The 16,750-nt window shown below is 49.4% G+C and overlaps 1 protein-coding gene across 2 annotated transcripts in view; it reads right to left on the reverse strand.

Moving 5' to 3' along the window:
* The window catches only part of ASIC2 (acid sensing ion channel subunit 2), an 894,111-nt gene that overhangs the window by 61,188 nt on the left and 816,173 nt on the right, over positions 1 to 16,750 (reverse strand). For both annotated transcript variants that reach the window (XM_041000357.1, XM_041000356.1), the window contains exon 2: positions 6,669 to 6,819. In XM_041000357.1, the coding sequence (XP_040856291.1) occupies positions 6,669 to 6,819 (151 nt within the window). The remainder of the gene's footprint in view (positions 1 to 6,668; positions 6,820 to 16,750) is intronic.

The raw sequence follows: 16,750 nt of genomic DNA on the forward strand, positions 1-16,750 counted from the left end.
TGGGTTGGGACTTAGCAAGGGACCGACTCTCGGGGGCACCAGTACCAGGCCATTTACTTTGAGGTCTCCTGACTCATTAGCTAGGGGACTTTCCTCTTGAGCTTGTCAGCCTCCCAAAAAAGGTCATCCCCCAACTCTCCATGTGGGGATGAGTGGGTCAGGCAGCCTGGCTGGGCCTCTCCCCCAGCCAACATGCCAGCTGCCTGGCATCCAGACACCATCCCATCCGAGCTTTCATGAAGTCTGCTCTCCGTGAGCTGGGCAGACATGTGTCTAGTTGCCTTGGGCTAAAGGAAACTATCTGGGGTCCTGAACAGCTTCCCACCCGTAACAGGTTCTCTTAGGTTTAGCTCCACCTTTCACCCCACCTGCAGCAGGACATGATGCCCTAGTTCTGACCCTTCCTGGGGCTGCCCTGAAATGGGCCCTCAGTTTTCAGCCTTTTCAGTGGCCACTCACACGCTTGATCTCTGTCTTCCAAATGTTTGCTGACATCTATTCTTTGTGGCTGCCACCTGTGGGACCCTGCCTTCACCCATCACTCATCCATTGAGTGCCCCTCATCTGATCAGAAGCTGAGTATATTGGCTATCCTGGAGGGGCCTAGAGCTTTGCAGACCCCGCAATGCTCCCTTCATCATCCCAGGAGAAGAAAGGTAGAGTTTAGAGTTGGACAGATGCAGTACAGTGACACACACCTCCCACCCAACAATGTTCTAACTGGGCTGCCCGGCAATGCAGGGCTGCTCACGGATGCTCCAGGAGAAAGCACCGTGGGTTCCCCCTCCAAGCTGTGTCTGAGCAGCTCTGCTTTGGTCTGCTGTGTATATGAGGGTAGCTCTAACGCTTTCACATCATGTGTGATTCTGCCCTTCAGTAAGAACAGCCTCCCTTCCTTTGCTTGCACTCCCTTCAGGGCAATGCTGTTACAATTACACCTGGAACAATAATTCAGTGGCACGAGCCTCGCCTTTGGGTTCTGATACAGGTTTTAACCTGGATTTGATGACTTAACTAGGTACATGCCCTTGGGAAGCTGATTCCAGCTCTCTAGGTCCCCAGGCCTTCATCTTTCAGTGGTGCTGCTTGCACTGGGTGAGCAGGGTCGCTCGGAGATGCCCGGGGCTCATCCTGACTGCATATTAATGGTAGTTTCCCTCACCTTGGCCCCTGAAGTGTACACCACTCCAGTGTATTTTTGTTCCCTAAACACATATTTATTGCTCTGGCATATCGGTCCAAGATTCCTGACCTCTTGGGGCTTATGCTTTAGTGGAAGGGGACAGGCAATAAAATATAAGTACATTCCATAGTATACTTGAGGGTGAAATGGCACAGAAACACCGAAAAGTCAAGCAGGGAAAGGGGCAGAGGGGTGAGTTTGGTCTGTAATCTTAAACAGGGCAGTCAGGGTTTGGCTCACTGCAAAGCGGATATAGGAGTAAAAGCTGGGCACATGGAGCCATCAGCCATGCAGACATGAGGGCAGAGGAAAGAGCATGCATAATGCCCTGAACTGACTGCTCCTGGAGTGTTCGAGCAGCAGGTGGGGTTTGGCATCACTTGGGATGCTCACATCCCTCAGGGGGTGTCCCAGCTCCTTTTTGTCATTTCCAGTTTTCTGCTAACACGCACCCTGAGAGGCAGCAAATGACGGCTCAAGTATCTGAGATCCTGTCATTCATGTGGGAGACTTGGACTGCATTCCTCCTGGCTTCCATCTCTGGCCTGGCCCCACCCTGGTTGGCTGATGCAAGCACCTGGGGACTGAATCACTGGGCAGAACATCTTGCTCATTTGTCTCCATCTCTATGCCTTTCAAACAAAAGCAAATTTTAAAAGAAAGTAAAGGAAGCAGGTATGGTCATGCAAGTTAACAAGGTGGAGGAGGATGAGGCAATGGAATCCAGGGGATAACACAGCCAGATTTTATCCCCTAGCAGAGTATACATTTTAAAAAACAAATCCCTTTAGAAGACAATATTACTTTTATGCTTAACACCAGAATTTTGGGGGAAATTAATGGTGATTATATTTGAAATGTATGTTTTGGGGGCCTGCACTTTGGTGAGTGAAGTGGCCACTGGCATATTCTTTGGGTCCGGGCTGATCTACTTCTGACCCAGTTCCCTGCTAACACATGTGGGAAAGCAGAAAATGGCTCAAGTACTTGGGCCCCTGCACCCATGTATGAGACCCAGAAGCAGCTCTGGAATTTAGATGAATTCAGCTATGGCTGTTCTGACCATTTGGGGGAGTGAAACAATGGATATATATATTAAAAGGTCTATTTTCACTGGAGTGAAGGACAGATGAAAGGAGATGAGAAAGGAAGGGCTTGTTTCCGGTCTTCATAGCACGTAACCCTGTCCACTTAGAACAGGAGTGCTTAGAGAGCTCCCTGTACACTGGTTCTGGCTTTCTAAGATGCACTACCATGCCCTTCCCTCCCCAACTGCTTCCTCCAGCATGACCACTCATGACACTATCTGATCCACAGAGTCCTCTTGGAACCCCTCCCCCAGCTGCCAGTCACCCAGGGTCTAACACAAGGTCTGCCCATGGGGCTGGGCACATGACTTAGTTGAGCCAATGAGCTCCTTCCCTGCTTTCCTTTGATGGATCAAGGAGGCAGTCACAATAGTCTTGCTGGTGGTAGGAACTGTGAGATACGACTGAAGACCTATAGGAAGTCAAGTGTGAAAATAAGAAGTGTGCATTTGTGTGAGTAAAGGCTGCTTTTAGGGAGAGAGTGGAAGGGGCCCAGAGAGAGGAGGGAGGTGAGCGGTCCCAGGGCGTGGCAGCTCTCAGCTCCTGTTGTGTCTGGCGCTGCAGCCTCCCTGCCCCCACTGGCTGTCTGAGCAGGCACGCCTCGATTCTGAGGGCAATACAATTTCTTTTATGCCTAAGCTTGTTTGATTCAGGCTTCTCTCATGTGCAACCTAGATAACCTGCTGCCTATTTCTTTTATCTTTGAAGTTACTCACAGGTTTCTACACAGAGTTTCATTTTTAACAACCTCCCACCTGTCTTCAATTTAATTTCCTTTAGAAAACCCTGGCTATGAAATCTGCACTTCTGTTGTCTAGGTCAACTTTTTTGAAAGTGCGTTTTGTAAGCTCCATCAAAAAAAAAAGTTTCCATGGCCAAAGCCATTTGGGAAATGAGTGCTGCGTTCCACTATTCCTAACCTGGAGGTTCCTGAAGTAGTGTAATAAGGTACTCCTGTGACAAATACATGGGATTCAAGTCCTCTAGCAACGGTGCCTTGGATCCTTTTCATCCATGTAACACGCAAGGCCCCAGGTTCCTGATGCTCTGCATAGCCTGTCGGGGTCCACACATTCATGAGCTCAGCATTCATGTAGAGTGTTCTGATACAGGGCACTGCCAGCACACAGGAAGGAGGCATTTCTGATCACTTTTGTAGCATCCACATCTACTGCCTGAGCCTGAGTCCATGGAGCTGGGGCCACCCAAGGGAGTTGCCATGTTCTAACGCATCAACACCACAGGTTCTCATGGGAGTCTTGCAAACCATTGCTACCTCTCCCAGGGGTCTCTCCCATTAGGTGGAATCACACTTGCAGGAGTTCCTTTCTGGCTTCTTCCACTTCTGAGAGGTGGAGCTGTCCACAGAGCTAGGCAAGGCGGCACCCAAGGCTTTGCTCTGAGCAGGCGTAAGCTGTCAGCACGGGCTCCAGCTGATGCTCCTCCATGGCTGGCATCGTGAACAGCATTCCCTTGTGTATGCTTTGCAGAGAAACTCAGCAGAGCCCAGATACCCTGCCAAGTGGGCAGGCTTATTTGCTTTTTTCTGCATCCATTTTAGGGATGAGGACATTGAGGTTTGTTCAATTTTCCTCAGTAACATCAATAGAGAAAGAACTGGTCTGACCTTGGTCTGTCAGACCCCAGCATACCACTTCCTTTCTCTCACCACTGCCTGTAACCAAAGCTACCTGGTGCCTCTGTCTCCACCACCACAGGTTAGCACTTTCTCATCACCATCACTTATGCATCTCCTGGAAGGGCTCCATCATGTGAGCATCAAGAGGTGGAAATTTTCAGGAATTAGGATGATGTCCATTGGGCCAGGTGGATTGGCAGGTCCAGGATGACTGTGGCAGGACCAGGCCTGGCTATGCCCACCATCTTTGTCCCTCAGCTGCCACAGCCTACCTCATGTCTCTTAGCCGCCTTGTGGGCTCCTTCTGGATCTCACACTACTCCAGTCCTAGCCTGGGTGGCAAGCAGCTTTCAGGTGACTCTTCTTGATGACATCTCAGCCTGAAGAAGGGTACTAGAGTGGCCTGAGATTGGAGGTAGAGGGGTCACCTGTCCTCAGCCTTTCTTGGAAGACAGGGACAAGGAGCTCTGCCTGCCACTCAAAGCAGTGAGGAAGGCAGGCTAAGGGTGAGGGCGCTGATAACCCCAGCAGTCTGGCAGCTGGCTGCAAAGGCTAAAATTCAAGAAACTGAGAAGGGAGTTGTAGGAAGCTGCATGGCAGTGTGCCTGCTGCCCTTTGGCACCAAGCTACCAGCCCCTGTGGTCACCCAGCTTTACACTTGCACACGAATGGAATGCTACAATAACCTCAGCTTCCGATCTCCAGCAGCCAGGAGCCACAGGGGTAGTGGCTAACGTAAGGACGAAGCTGCAAACAGAAACATCATTGTTCCTGATGACTTTCAGGATAGCAATAATCAGCTTCCCCCACTGACCCTGCTTTACATCCTTTTTCCTTCCTTAGCCACTCAACCTCATAGGAAATGGTCTAAGCAAACATCACCTGGCCATCATCATCTGGGATGGCTTATGCTCCTGGTGGGCCAAGACTGGAGCTCTCCCTGCAGGCCTGTGTCCACCTCTGGGTTCTTAGTGAAATATGAGCTCTGGTGGGGTGTGTGTGGGGGTAGGTGGGGAGGTATCAGACCTTTGTCTCGTGCCTTCTGCTTCTCTAGCAATGAACTGCATGGTGTCAGACATGCAACAAGTCGTCAGTCATGATGAGTTGTCCTGAAGGATACGGCTCCTGGATGAGTCCGAGACAGTTGGCTTAGTAGCCTGTCTGGCTTCAAGTGTACCATTACTTTCCAGGAGGACACAGGGGAATGAAAGTGTGGCCTGCAAGAGAGGCACTCAGAGGCTCTCTCCTGGTCTGCCCATTGCTTTGGGAGACAGAAGGAAGACTACTTGGGGGTAGTCCTGTGGTCATACCATCTGTTTCCATGACTATCACTCAGGCCCAAGGCCCACAGGGAGCTGGGCTGTATGAGGTGGCTTATGGTGAGAGTGCCTGGCATTGACTGTGTGTATATGTGTGTGTGGGTCTCTCCATCCAGCTCTCAGGGACATCAGAGCTCAGTGTGAACACACATCTTGATCCATGTGCATTTGGGTGGGGGAGGGGGCCTTTCCTCTAGCAAAGAGGACAGGATCAGCTGAGGGTCTCCCCTTGGCAGGCAGCTGGCTGTCTAGAGAGCCCTGTGGCCTGAGGCAGCTCTAGAAGGCCTGGCTGTGGCTGTGTGCCTACTGGAAGTATTATTGGGAGAGCAGAGGACCTTGGACAAGCAGCCATGTTGGCATGTGAGTGAGGGGCTGGGACGAAGAGGGCATGGAGTGGAGAGAGCTTGCAGTCTTAGGTCAGTTATCCTGGGGTGAAGGGCCTGAGCCAGACCTCAGAGGGGTGTCATGGGGAAGGGCAGTCAGTGGAGAGGGGCTGCTTGCCTTTACTTCCTCAGCCTCAATCTGAGGGACAGATCCTGCCTCCTGCTGGAGTTTTCTCACCCCTGCCCCAGCCTTCCTGGTCCCTCCCCACCTCAACATTGTCTCCCCCAACCCCTTCTCATTATCTCTCCCAACCCCTTCTCATTATTTCTCCTTCTGTGTCTCCTTTATATCCATGGTCCTCACTCTTGGGCACGTTATCAGTTGACATCTTGTGGAGGGTGCCATCCCTCATCTCTGCTACTGTGGTAACAGTGCTGTCCTCTTGGTCTGACCTCCCTGTCCTGCTCTTATGAAGCCCCTCCTCCTTGGCCCATGACACAAAGTCCACTGGATAACCCAAGGCAATTTCAAGAATCCATCCCAGTGCAGCTGCCCCCTGTATTGCCCTGGGATCTCCAGACTTTGTGCAAAGCCTGAAACTATGGCGAGTTTGCCACATGAGCAATGAATAGAAGTCAGTTTCAGTGTCTACACATGTAGGTGGGTCTCTCCACCATGCCCCAGGGCTACACACGGAGCTGCCAGGTCTCCAAGTCCAAGGTCTTTGGTTTTCTAACATTTCACATAACCCATTGGATAGGAACCTATTTGGGCCTGCTGGCTAGCTTAGGATAATCACATTGGGAGAGAAAGAAAAAGTTGGTACTTCTGATAACCTCCTGGAACCAAGTCATTCACCTGCTCCAGCACCCCTACTTCAACCTGCCTGTCTCTCTCTCCAGTATTCCCATCATCTTGCCCTGTTCCAGGGCAATACAATCCAGCCAGGTCCACCTTGACCACTAACTACCACATCACCCATGCCTGATACTAAGAGGGCAGCTGCCAGTCACAGGACTGGTCAAGATGGCCTACCTGAGACTAAACAGTCCCTCTGCATCAATCCTGCGTCCTGTCAGCCTTCTCCCAGCATTCTGGCCCCATACATGGCTCACCTGTCTCTCCCCAGATGGGCAGGTATTCGTCTTGCTGAATGTCCAGCATGATCTCCAACCCGTTGCCTGTCCCTCCCTTGACCGTGGTGAGCAAAGGCTTGCCATCCTCGCCTGAGTTAAACATGTAACACTTCCCATATTTTGTAAACACCTGAAGGAGAGAACAGAGAGAGAGAGGGTGACTTCAGGCTGAGCTCCAGAGGTCAGCAAGACCCCCACCCCCCACCACCAACCACGAAAATTCCCAGGGCAGATCAGAGTCCCTGCAGTCCATCACAACCAACCTTTCTTGGGAACCAATGATTCCTTAACCCTGGATGATGGCCCACCTTGAGCCAAGTGGGATCCTGACATCACAGGACAAATCTGGAATCATTTGGAGGTTGGTTGAATGGGATCTGGTCTACCATCCTTCTGCGTGCTTTCCCAGCAAGTCCCAAGCATTAATCATCATTTGTAGTCCAAGCCTCCAGGCCTGAGCTGTCCCCCAGGCTCAACAACGGGTCCCACTGCCACCATCTGACTATTACCTTTCGGGTACAGCACAGGCAACCAGGGCTCAGCCATTCCAAGAGGGAACACATCACCTTGCTCAGTTTCCCTGCCCCTATGACAATTCTCTTCCTGTCCTGTCTTGGGGTGCAGGACTGCTCCTGTATGGGGGCTCAGGCATGACCTCAGAGTTGCATGTCCTTGCCGTCCCCTCCTCCATGTGTAGGCAGCCAGCAAGACTGCTAACACACTCCATGTGCCTTGAAAGCAGCCTTTCTCTTGTAGAGGGCTGTCATTTTGGAACCCAGCACATCTTGCCTGGGCCACTCTGGCTTCCCAGTTGGACTTCCAGATTACAGACAACTGTCTCTGGTCCATTCTCCAAGCTATCACCACCAGTACTTTCTGCATGCAAACCTGACCATGTTAATCTTGAACTGAAAATCTTCCAGAACTCCTCAATCCTTTTATCCTGAAATCCAAGCCATCCACACCCAGCCTTCTGTGACACATTCCACCTATGCCTCCTCCCTTCTGTGGTGCTGCCTTCCATCTGAGGCAACAGGTACCCAACAGAAGGTAGACCCCACAGACATGCTCACTGAAGTTTCTTTCCTTAATGGTTAGCAAGCCTCTGGCACAGGGAGTGACTCCAACTATGTGAATGAATGAATGAATGAGTGGAGCCAGTACAAACCAGAGGCAGCACCCTTGGATGCATCCTGTGGATTTAGACCTTTCTGTCCTCTACTTGCTGCTTCTGTGGTCTATAAGCCCTCTCATTCTCCTCTCTGCCTAGGCAACCTCTAGCTGGCCTCCGAGACTGGGTTGTTTCTCCTCACAGCCGCCTTTCCCCTTCACACAGTGTGCATTGCATGGCCCTGAATAGCTGATCCTGCCTCCACCCTACATTGGATTTTGCTCCTTTCTGAATTCCAGCACTCTGCTGGTACACAGTAGGGTCTCCATTTACTCTTGCTCAATGAGAACAGGACCATAAAGATATAGGATGATGGTGGGGACACAGACCAGGACAAGAAAGTGTTTTCAAGTTGTGTTGTTGTCACTTACTAGTTGTAGGACGTTGGGAGGGTCGAGTAAATCCACCAAACACCAACTTTTTGGTCTGTGAAATGGGGTTCTGGCCTTGGCCTTTGCTACCTCTCAGGGTTGAGTGACTCAACAGATAATGCTTGTAACAGATTTCCTACAAATGCTATGCATTGTTACGCCTATGCAACTGTATTGGAACCTCAGGTTGAATGCATCTGGCAAAACTGCTTGGCAGGGAGACAGGCCTACTGCATTGGCCTCTAGCAGCCATTGAGACTAAAGCCCAGGCCACTTTCATGACCACGCTCCATTACACTGGCCCATCCCACAGCAGGGAGGCCACAGGGAGGCCTCTAGAACAGGGATGTGAGTAACAGGGGTGGGCATTGGAAACTGGCTTCTCATGTAGCTCCCAATGGCTAGTTGGAAGCTAGGGAGAGGGGCTTGTACCACGTACACTTATCCATGTCATTTGGTTCAATTCTTACAACTGTGACCATGGATAGTACTCCTATTTCCATTGTACAGAAGAGGGATCCAGAGTCCAGGAAGGTAACAACTTGCCCAAGGTCATAGAACCAGTGAACAGATATGTTGAGATTCAAACCTATGTCTGTTTGATTCTAACACATTTGCTTATTTAGGGCGTCTGTCCTGGTAGAGAGGTGAGTGGTTTTGTCACTGGGGCACATTGAAGTCACATAATGTGGTCTTGCTTTTCCCATTAGCCAATCGATAGTCATATGCACATATCCCTACTATGTGCAAGGGATTATGGGGCATAAATGAAGTACAAGAATTACTATCTGTCTTCAGGAATGGTGGGAAGGATGAATAGGAGATCCCATTCTACTCCCTTCTCTGCTACACAAAACAGCAGCAAGTTCTTGGCCAGCTGCCCCATTGCAGGACAGCTCAGCTTCAATCTCTGCTTTCCCACAGGGGAAAACAGCTGGAAGCAGTGCCAAGTTCATTGCAGATGAGGTTTTTAAGAGCACTTGGTTTTATCATCATGACTGCATATTGCAATTGAACTTGGCTAATAAACTCATCCCCTGGAGAGATGTTCTTGGGGACCACTGCAGTGAACAGATAAGGGCATTTCCTAGTTAGCCAGCCATGGCAAGGGGCTGAACACACCTGGAGTGACTGCTGGGGTGCTCCAACAAGGCTTTTCTTTGTAGACATTCTAAATATCCTGCCTCTAAAGTTGCTTATAGCATTAATTTTCCTATCTGTATAAAGACACTTGTAAAGAAAAGACAGTTTCAGCCTAGCCTCTGATTATTGCAGGTTCTAACTCCCTGGGCCTCTCTTCTCCCATCTTTTCTCCTTAAAACTTCAGCACATTGGACTGGAGTCAGATTGTAACGTCTGAATTCAGCCATGAACCCAGCTCTGCCACAAACCTGCTGAAGGGTGACTGAAGGCCCTGACTTTTCTTGAGGCTTGTGGACGATGATAAAGTGCAATGACCGAAAGGGGGCCTTACAGGTCATCTTGTTTAGCTCCATCCCACCAGTTCTTTGCAGCCAAGGAAACAGACCTTGGAAAGAAGCTATTGCTGCCAGGTCACACAGCACAGACCCATCCATTGGGAACACTGACCTCCAATCCAACATGCTGTGCTTCCTTTATGCTGGCCTCTCCGCTTCCCCATTTACATAGGATCTACTGAATAGCTAAGGTTGCCACCCTCCACGTCCAAACTTCATCATCGAGGGAGTAGATGCTCTTATTCAGTGGGTAAAATAGAAGCAGAAGCCTTTCCTTATAGGGGAGGGTCAGCAGGGAGCAGGGATGCACGCCCCTTCCTTCATGGCTCCCTGCAAGTTTGGTACTCATCTTTGGTGTCAGGCTGGCCTTTCCTGCTCTTCCTGCTGGGAACAAGTTCACGAAGACACCAGGTATAAGCCAATACAGATTAGAGCAGGTCAGGGCTGGGGAGCCACTGGGTGATTTTAGCTAAGGGAGGCTGACAAAGGCCAAATTCTTGATCAGGTCAGGACTCCTAGCAGGAGGACTGAAAACCCATGGGTGCCTTCCTATTTAGGGGAGAGCCCCTACTGCCAGCCTGCTTACCTTCTGCACTTTCCCATATGTGTCATGTAATCTAGGGCCTCTGCTGTTCCCAGGATGCCTTTCCACAGGCCACCACCTCAATCTGCAGTGTTTCTTCTCCACCCACTGCCCAGCCTGCTCCTCTGCAGCCACTTTCAGGGGGAAGCCTTTCTTGGTCACTGGCCCCTGCCTCCTTCTGTATCAGGGCATGTTTTACAACCTCATACTCCCTCAATTTTCCTTTCTAGTGCATCAGCGTGTGCAACCAGGTGCAGGCATTTGCTACAAGGGTGAAGCCCCAACTTGTGAAGTCTACATTCTGTGTCAGAATTTCTGGGTTCAAGTCCTGGCTCTGCTCTAGAGTCCAGCTTCCTGCTAACATACCCTGGACAGCAGCAGCGATGGCTCCAGTCACTGAGGCACTTCTACTCATGTTGCAGACCTGGAATGAGTTCCTGGCTCCAACCTTTGGCCTGGTTCAGCTTCAGCTGTGTGGATATTAGTAAAGTAGAGGGGGAGGAGTGAGCCACTGGATTAAAGATTTTTTTTCAAACTAAATGTGCAACTAGATGGTTATTCAAGTGATTATTTCTCAAACATATCTTCTGCTAGACTGTACGTTTCAAGAGGTTGGAGACTGACTGCTCCTTCTACTGAGTAAATAAATGAACGAGTGTTACCGGGTGCTACTGCCCTGTGTCTCCCCTGTCATCTCTGGGAGGTGTCACTCTGCGCTGGTTTCATCTGGTTCTGGCCAGATTTCATGCAAACACTCCATCCACCTCCCTTTCCTTCTTTCTTTGATTCCCACTTCATTGCATTAGAAATTTTCATTTGTTTTTCCATGAGAAGACTGGAGAAGATAACCCATTGAGGAACAGATCTCTCCCTCTATGGGTGCTGGTGAAGGGACTGGGAGAAGGCCCATGGGTACCGGCTGCAGGTCTTTGCCAGCTCTCCTGCCTTGGCTGTGGAGCCCGCCACTCCTACCCAGCTTTGCTCGGAGGATTATTTTCCTCGCTGCTCAACATCAAAGGCTGAAGAGCCATTTACACACAGAGCAATTCTGCTACAAACTTGGGACAAGATGCAGCTCTCCTTCTCCATCTTGGGGCATTAATGATGTGTAAGTGTAGCACATGCCTTGAATTTACGCTTTATCACCCCCAGACAGAAAATACAATTTATTTAAGTCTAGACTGTCAGGTCGAGCTCGCTGCTGCTTCTGACTTGTCATTCTCCCAGACCTTCCCCTGCCTTCCTGGAGAGCTGACGGGTCCATTGTGCATGGCAGGGCTGGATTTGCTGGGTTGCTGCAGTTTGATATCATATTGTATTGGCAAGAATAAGGTAACAATTAAAGGAAGGTGCACATTTCAGACCCAGACCTCCAGGCCAATGGGGATTCCCGGAGATAACAATGGACACCCAGGAGTGGGCATCTGACATCCTGGTTAAGTTGCTGCTCAGGAATTCTACATCCCATCTTAGAGTGCTTGGGCTTGAGTCCTGGGACTTCTGATTTCAGCTTTCTGCTAATGTGTGCCCTAGGAGGTAGCAGGTAATGGTTCAAATATGTGGGTCCTTTCCACTCATGTGGGAGACCCAGATAAGAGTTCTCAGCTCTTGGCTTTGACCTGGACCAGCCCTAATTACTGGGAGTGGGGGAAGGAACCAGTGCATGGGAGTTCTAACTGCCTATATCTGTTTCTACCCTTTCAAAAACAAAAAAATTAAGTAAAAACATGGGCCTTTTGGTTATCAACTCCATTGATGTTTACAGCCCATGTGTATGTAGAGCTTCAACTTTCTCAAGGGCCCTACAAAGCTGGAGGGAATAAGCCATTTTTGAGCCTTTTCTCCACACTGACCCCTGCTTGGCGGTTCATTAAAAGAAATAGATTTATTGGAAAGGTAGTTTTTACAGAGAAGGAGAGACAGAAACATCTTCTATCCACTGGTTTACTTCCCAGATGACTGCAGCAAAGCCAGGAACCAAGTTTCTTCTGGATCTCCCTTGTGGATGCCAAGATCCCATGGCTTTGGGATATCCTCTGTTCCTTTCCCAGGCCTCAAGCAGGGAGTTAGATGGGGAGTGGAGCTACTGGGTCATGAACTTGCACCCATATGGGATTCCAGCTCTTGCAAGGGGAGGATTAGCCAGTAGAGCTGCCACACGGGGGCCCCCATTCTTTAAAGTGGAGTTGATAGTGGAAATGAGATGGAATAAGACTCCATTCTTTCATTTCCCAAATGTACACAATGCCTGGAGCTGGGCAGGAGGTGGAATCCAGGGAACAGAATTCAGGTCTCCCTGGGCGGCATCAACCCAGTGACTAGAGACATCAGTGCTGTTCTCATGGAAGCCTGCACTGGCTGGAAGCTGGAGTTGGGTTCCAGGACCCAAAATTGAACCAAGACATTACAAAGTGCGAATGTCAAACACGAGGCTACATACCTGATCTCTTTTCTCACTCTTGATCTCATCTACACCACCTTCCATCGCATCCCCATTCTACAATTGAGGAAAACGAAGCTGATGGAAATTACAACATCAAAGGGCAGCAGAGCTGGGACTCACGTGCAAGACTTTTGCACCATAGTTAGAAACAATGGACTAGAGCCAGGCAGGACAGGATCCAGGCACCTTACTCCTGGTTTGTGAAGCCTGTGGCCCTAAACACACGTAGCAGTGCCCGATTCCTCTCAGAAACCAGACAAAATGATCTCACTGTGTATGTGGTCTAGGGTCTAAATGAAAGGATGCAAGAGGATTTGTCAGGTGATCTAATAGGCTTCTTCGCTAGCTATGAATCCATGGTAGAAGGCAGCATTTTGGTTTTCCTTTTCAACGGGAGAGATGAGCTATTTCGGTTATGGAGGGGAGGGATGGGGGGGTCAGAAATGAATTGAACAGGAGTGTTGGAGGTTCCTATCCTGCTTCACTCATGCAATAGCAAGCTCATCTTAAAGTGATTAGGGAGAATGAAGACAGCCAAGTGCCACGGATTGCTCATTCCCTAATAATGTTAAATCGGCTGCTGGAAACCCCACAGCCGCCAGTGAGGTTGCTGGGGATCCAGGAGATGCACTTTGCAAATTTATATTTAAATCCAGCAACTGGATGAGAAGCAGTCCCGGGGACAGAGGATATTAACATTGTTGCCACAAAATCAAAGAAAACATGGAAATAGGAAGGAAATAGGAATGAGGAGAGTTTTCCGGTGTTCTTGGTAACTCAAAGCGGCTCTGCAATCACAGTTCAGCTTTCAATGAACTGAACAGCCTTCAATGCCAGTCACTTTCTATCTGCCATCTCTAATGCTGGCAACAGTCCTATGAGCTGGGTGCTGGCACCCCTATTTTACAGATAAAACTGAGGCCCAGAAAGGTTCAGCTAACTAACATCTGGTAAGTGGAGAAGCCAGGGTAAACTTATCTTAGCCTAATTCCAAAGCCTGTGCTGTCTGCTACCTGATTCTTGTAGTTATAGCTCAGACTCATTCTTCTACCTGGCAGACAAGCGAGACTCGTGCTTTGCAGACATGATGGCTCTAAGACCTGGAGGAGGTGCAGCTCAGAGTTAGAGGAACTCTAAAGAAGTGCCAGACACCAAAAGCTTCCCCATCCAAATGTCTTATTCTGCATATGGGGCGTGTAAGGCTCAGAAGTGAGGTGGCTTGTCTCAGAGGGTGTACCATGTTTGGGACTAAAAGTCTGGATGTGGCTTGATGGCCCAAAGCTTCCCATTCACACATACCAGGGGCTGCAGTAAATGTCCAGGATCCTTTGACTGGGTTGTTGAACCCAGGAGTAAGAATAAGACTGGCAACTGTTGCCAGCCTTGGGCCAGCACAGGGCTTGGTGCGACCTGTGAGTCTGGGAAATGTAAGGCAGACTTCTTGCAGGGAAAGGTTAGGAACGGCTGATACCCACAGAGACACAGTTTTCTGGCCCAATTAAAAGTACAAACAATGTTTCTACGCCATGTACTTACTTAAGAAAATAAATTATGTATAAGCCCCTGCAGGAACTGTAGACATATCCACTTGCCAGCACACAACTGGGCCTGCAAGCCTTCCAACCTTCCAACCCATTCATTAATCTTGAACTTAAGGGCTTCTCCTCGGCAATGTTTCTCATTTCTTCTTGCTTATTATACTTGAAGGAAATGAAATTGCCCTGCTCCAAGACACCTCTAAAACTCAGACTTTTTCCCCCCCTTTCCCTGAGTTGATTCAGCTTTCCTCTCCATGACTTCCTGAAATTTCTCATTAGGCTGTTTCCAAAATAATGTGCTTGTTAAAAGCCAACCATTTAGTTGTATTTGTTTTTTTCTCTTTTAAGCTCTTAAAACACATTTTGCACAGTTGGAAAGTGAGAAAGTCAAATGGGTTACTAGGCTTCAAGTCAACTAAATGAAACTGCCTTTTGTTGTCTGAAGTTGTGACCGAGATATTTCAGAATTAACTACAGCCAAGGGGGAGTAAGCGTGAGGAGGCTGGCTGGCTGGCTGGTTAGCCCTTTGAAGGCAAGGCTGTTTACAAGACAAAGTCCTCCCCCCCACTAATCTGCTCCTATAACAGCAATTACTGATGGTCTATTAAGTTGCAAGAGAGGTGCATGAGGATTCCCACAAGGAGGTTAGGAAAAGGCAATTCCAACACGTGCCTGTGAAAGCAGCTTTGTGCAATGGGTGCTGTTCTTGGAAACGAAGGAGGATGCTTTCCCTCTATTCCCCCCTCCCCCCACTTGCATCTTGATTCCCTTGGAAACACCGTTAAGCGTGTCTTCCAATAGTCCTTGTAAAGACTGAAGGAGCTGTGGTGGCGAGGGTCTGCAAGCCCCAGCCAGTGGGGAGGATTCCTGTTTGTGGTTTGGTCACGTAAAAGCCTTCCAGGACTGGGAAGACAAAGAGTTGCTATTGTGGTGTGGATGTTGGGCCTAAGTTATTGAACCTGCAGCCATGTCTGTGACTCCTTCACTCACTCAGTGAGCGAGTTTGAAGCAATTCTTATATCCTAGGCAATGCACCATCCTTGGTGGGTACATGGATGAATGCATTTTTTAGGGACTGACCCATGGTGGGGGTAGCCCCGTGCACTGTTCCCAGGTAGTGCCAGGCACTGTGGTAGTGCACAGAAGGAAGCTGCCTGGAAGGAAGCGGGGGTGATCCAAGGAAATGTTGAAGAATTTTCCCCAGAAAGTGGTGATATCAGTGTTATTCTCAGGTTGGGGCAGATCCCTTCAGTGGGCTTCTGGTCCTAGCAAGATCGACCAGTGATATCAGCTCACGCTTCTGAGCCCTGGCTATCGGCTCATCATTCCTGCTTTCTCCTATTTCTAAAGCCTAACACTCTCAGTGGACTGACAACCACAGGTTCTAAGGGGTGGGCAGAACTGGCAGTACAATAGACTGTGTAGTGACATTATGCTGGCTGACTGTCCACTGTGTGCCAGGCATGGTGCCCTTGAGCAATATGGCTTAGCTCTCAGATAAGGCAGAGATGCAGGGGTTGACAGAAGCCGGCATTTGATTTCCTCCAAGTAGTCTTTTCCACATCCAGCTCTCCCATCTGCTGGCTGCTCACAGGTCACCCAGCCAAACCTACAGACATTGGTCCAAGACAATGGAAACAGCACCTTTCTGTGAGCAAGACTGTCTGTGACAAATGCCTTCCGAGCTGTAGTCACACATGGGGAGCAGATCCAGGTGGGGTTCTGAAGTAAAGGGGAAAGTGTGGCCATAAACCACCCACCCAAGGTCCGTTACCATTTCCGTATTTCTGCCCCTCCCCCAACTCTCCAGTTTGATCCTATGACCATGACTCCTGCTGCCCAGCCCGGCTCTGATCTGCAGGCAAAATATGGGAGGCAGGAACCGTCCAAGACACACTGGGGATGTGGCCACAAGGCCTGACATGTTCACAGGGCACATCTTAGCCTGTGTCCTGATTACCCACGAGAAAATGGATTCAAAATGCCTGGGAAAGGATATTCCTGTAGAAGTTTGCATAAACCTGGTTGGAAACTTCTGCTCAGCTGTACTTTTCCCCCCACTTTCCCAGTACGTATCATCCCCACGGGCATGATGGGCTGGTCTTCCCACTTTTTGTGGGCTTTTTCCCTGAACAACCCTGAGAAGACATATCACCCCCCTTGCACCTGCCTCTACAGGCCTGCTCAGATGGAATAGGGGAAGGGAAAAGAGGGGCTCAGAAGTGTGTTCTGTGGAGTTACTGGTTGCTTTTGCATTATTCTACAGGGCTGTGCTTGAAGTCATGCACTAGTGGAAAGCAAATGTTGGTTCATGATGTTTACAGAGGAAAAGCAGATGTTCCAATTAATGCTAGGGCAGAAAGCAGGTTTCTTGCTAAAGCTGATCAAGTAAAGTTCAGATAGGTAACTACACACACAGCACTGAGCTGTTTGTGCCACTTTCTTACGGGCATCATGCTGTCCCATTAAAACCTGCT

This window comes from Ochotona curzoniae, unplaced genomic scaffold (assembly GCF_017591425.1).
Source record: "Ochotona curzoniae isolate NIBS_2020 unplaced genomic scaffold, NIBS_Ocur_1.0 scaffold_2453, whole genome shotgun sequence".
Taxonomy (NCBI): domain Eukaryota; kingdom Metazoa; phylum Chordata; class Mammalia; order Lagomorpha; family Ochotonidae; genus Ochotona; species Ochotona curzoniae.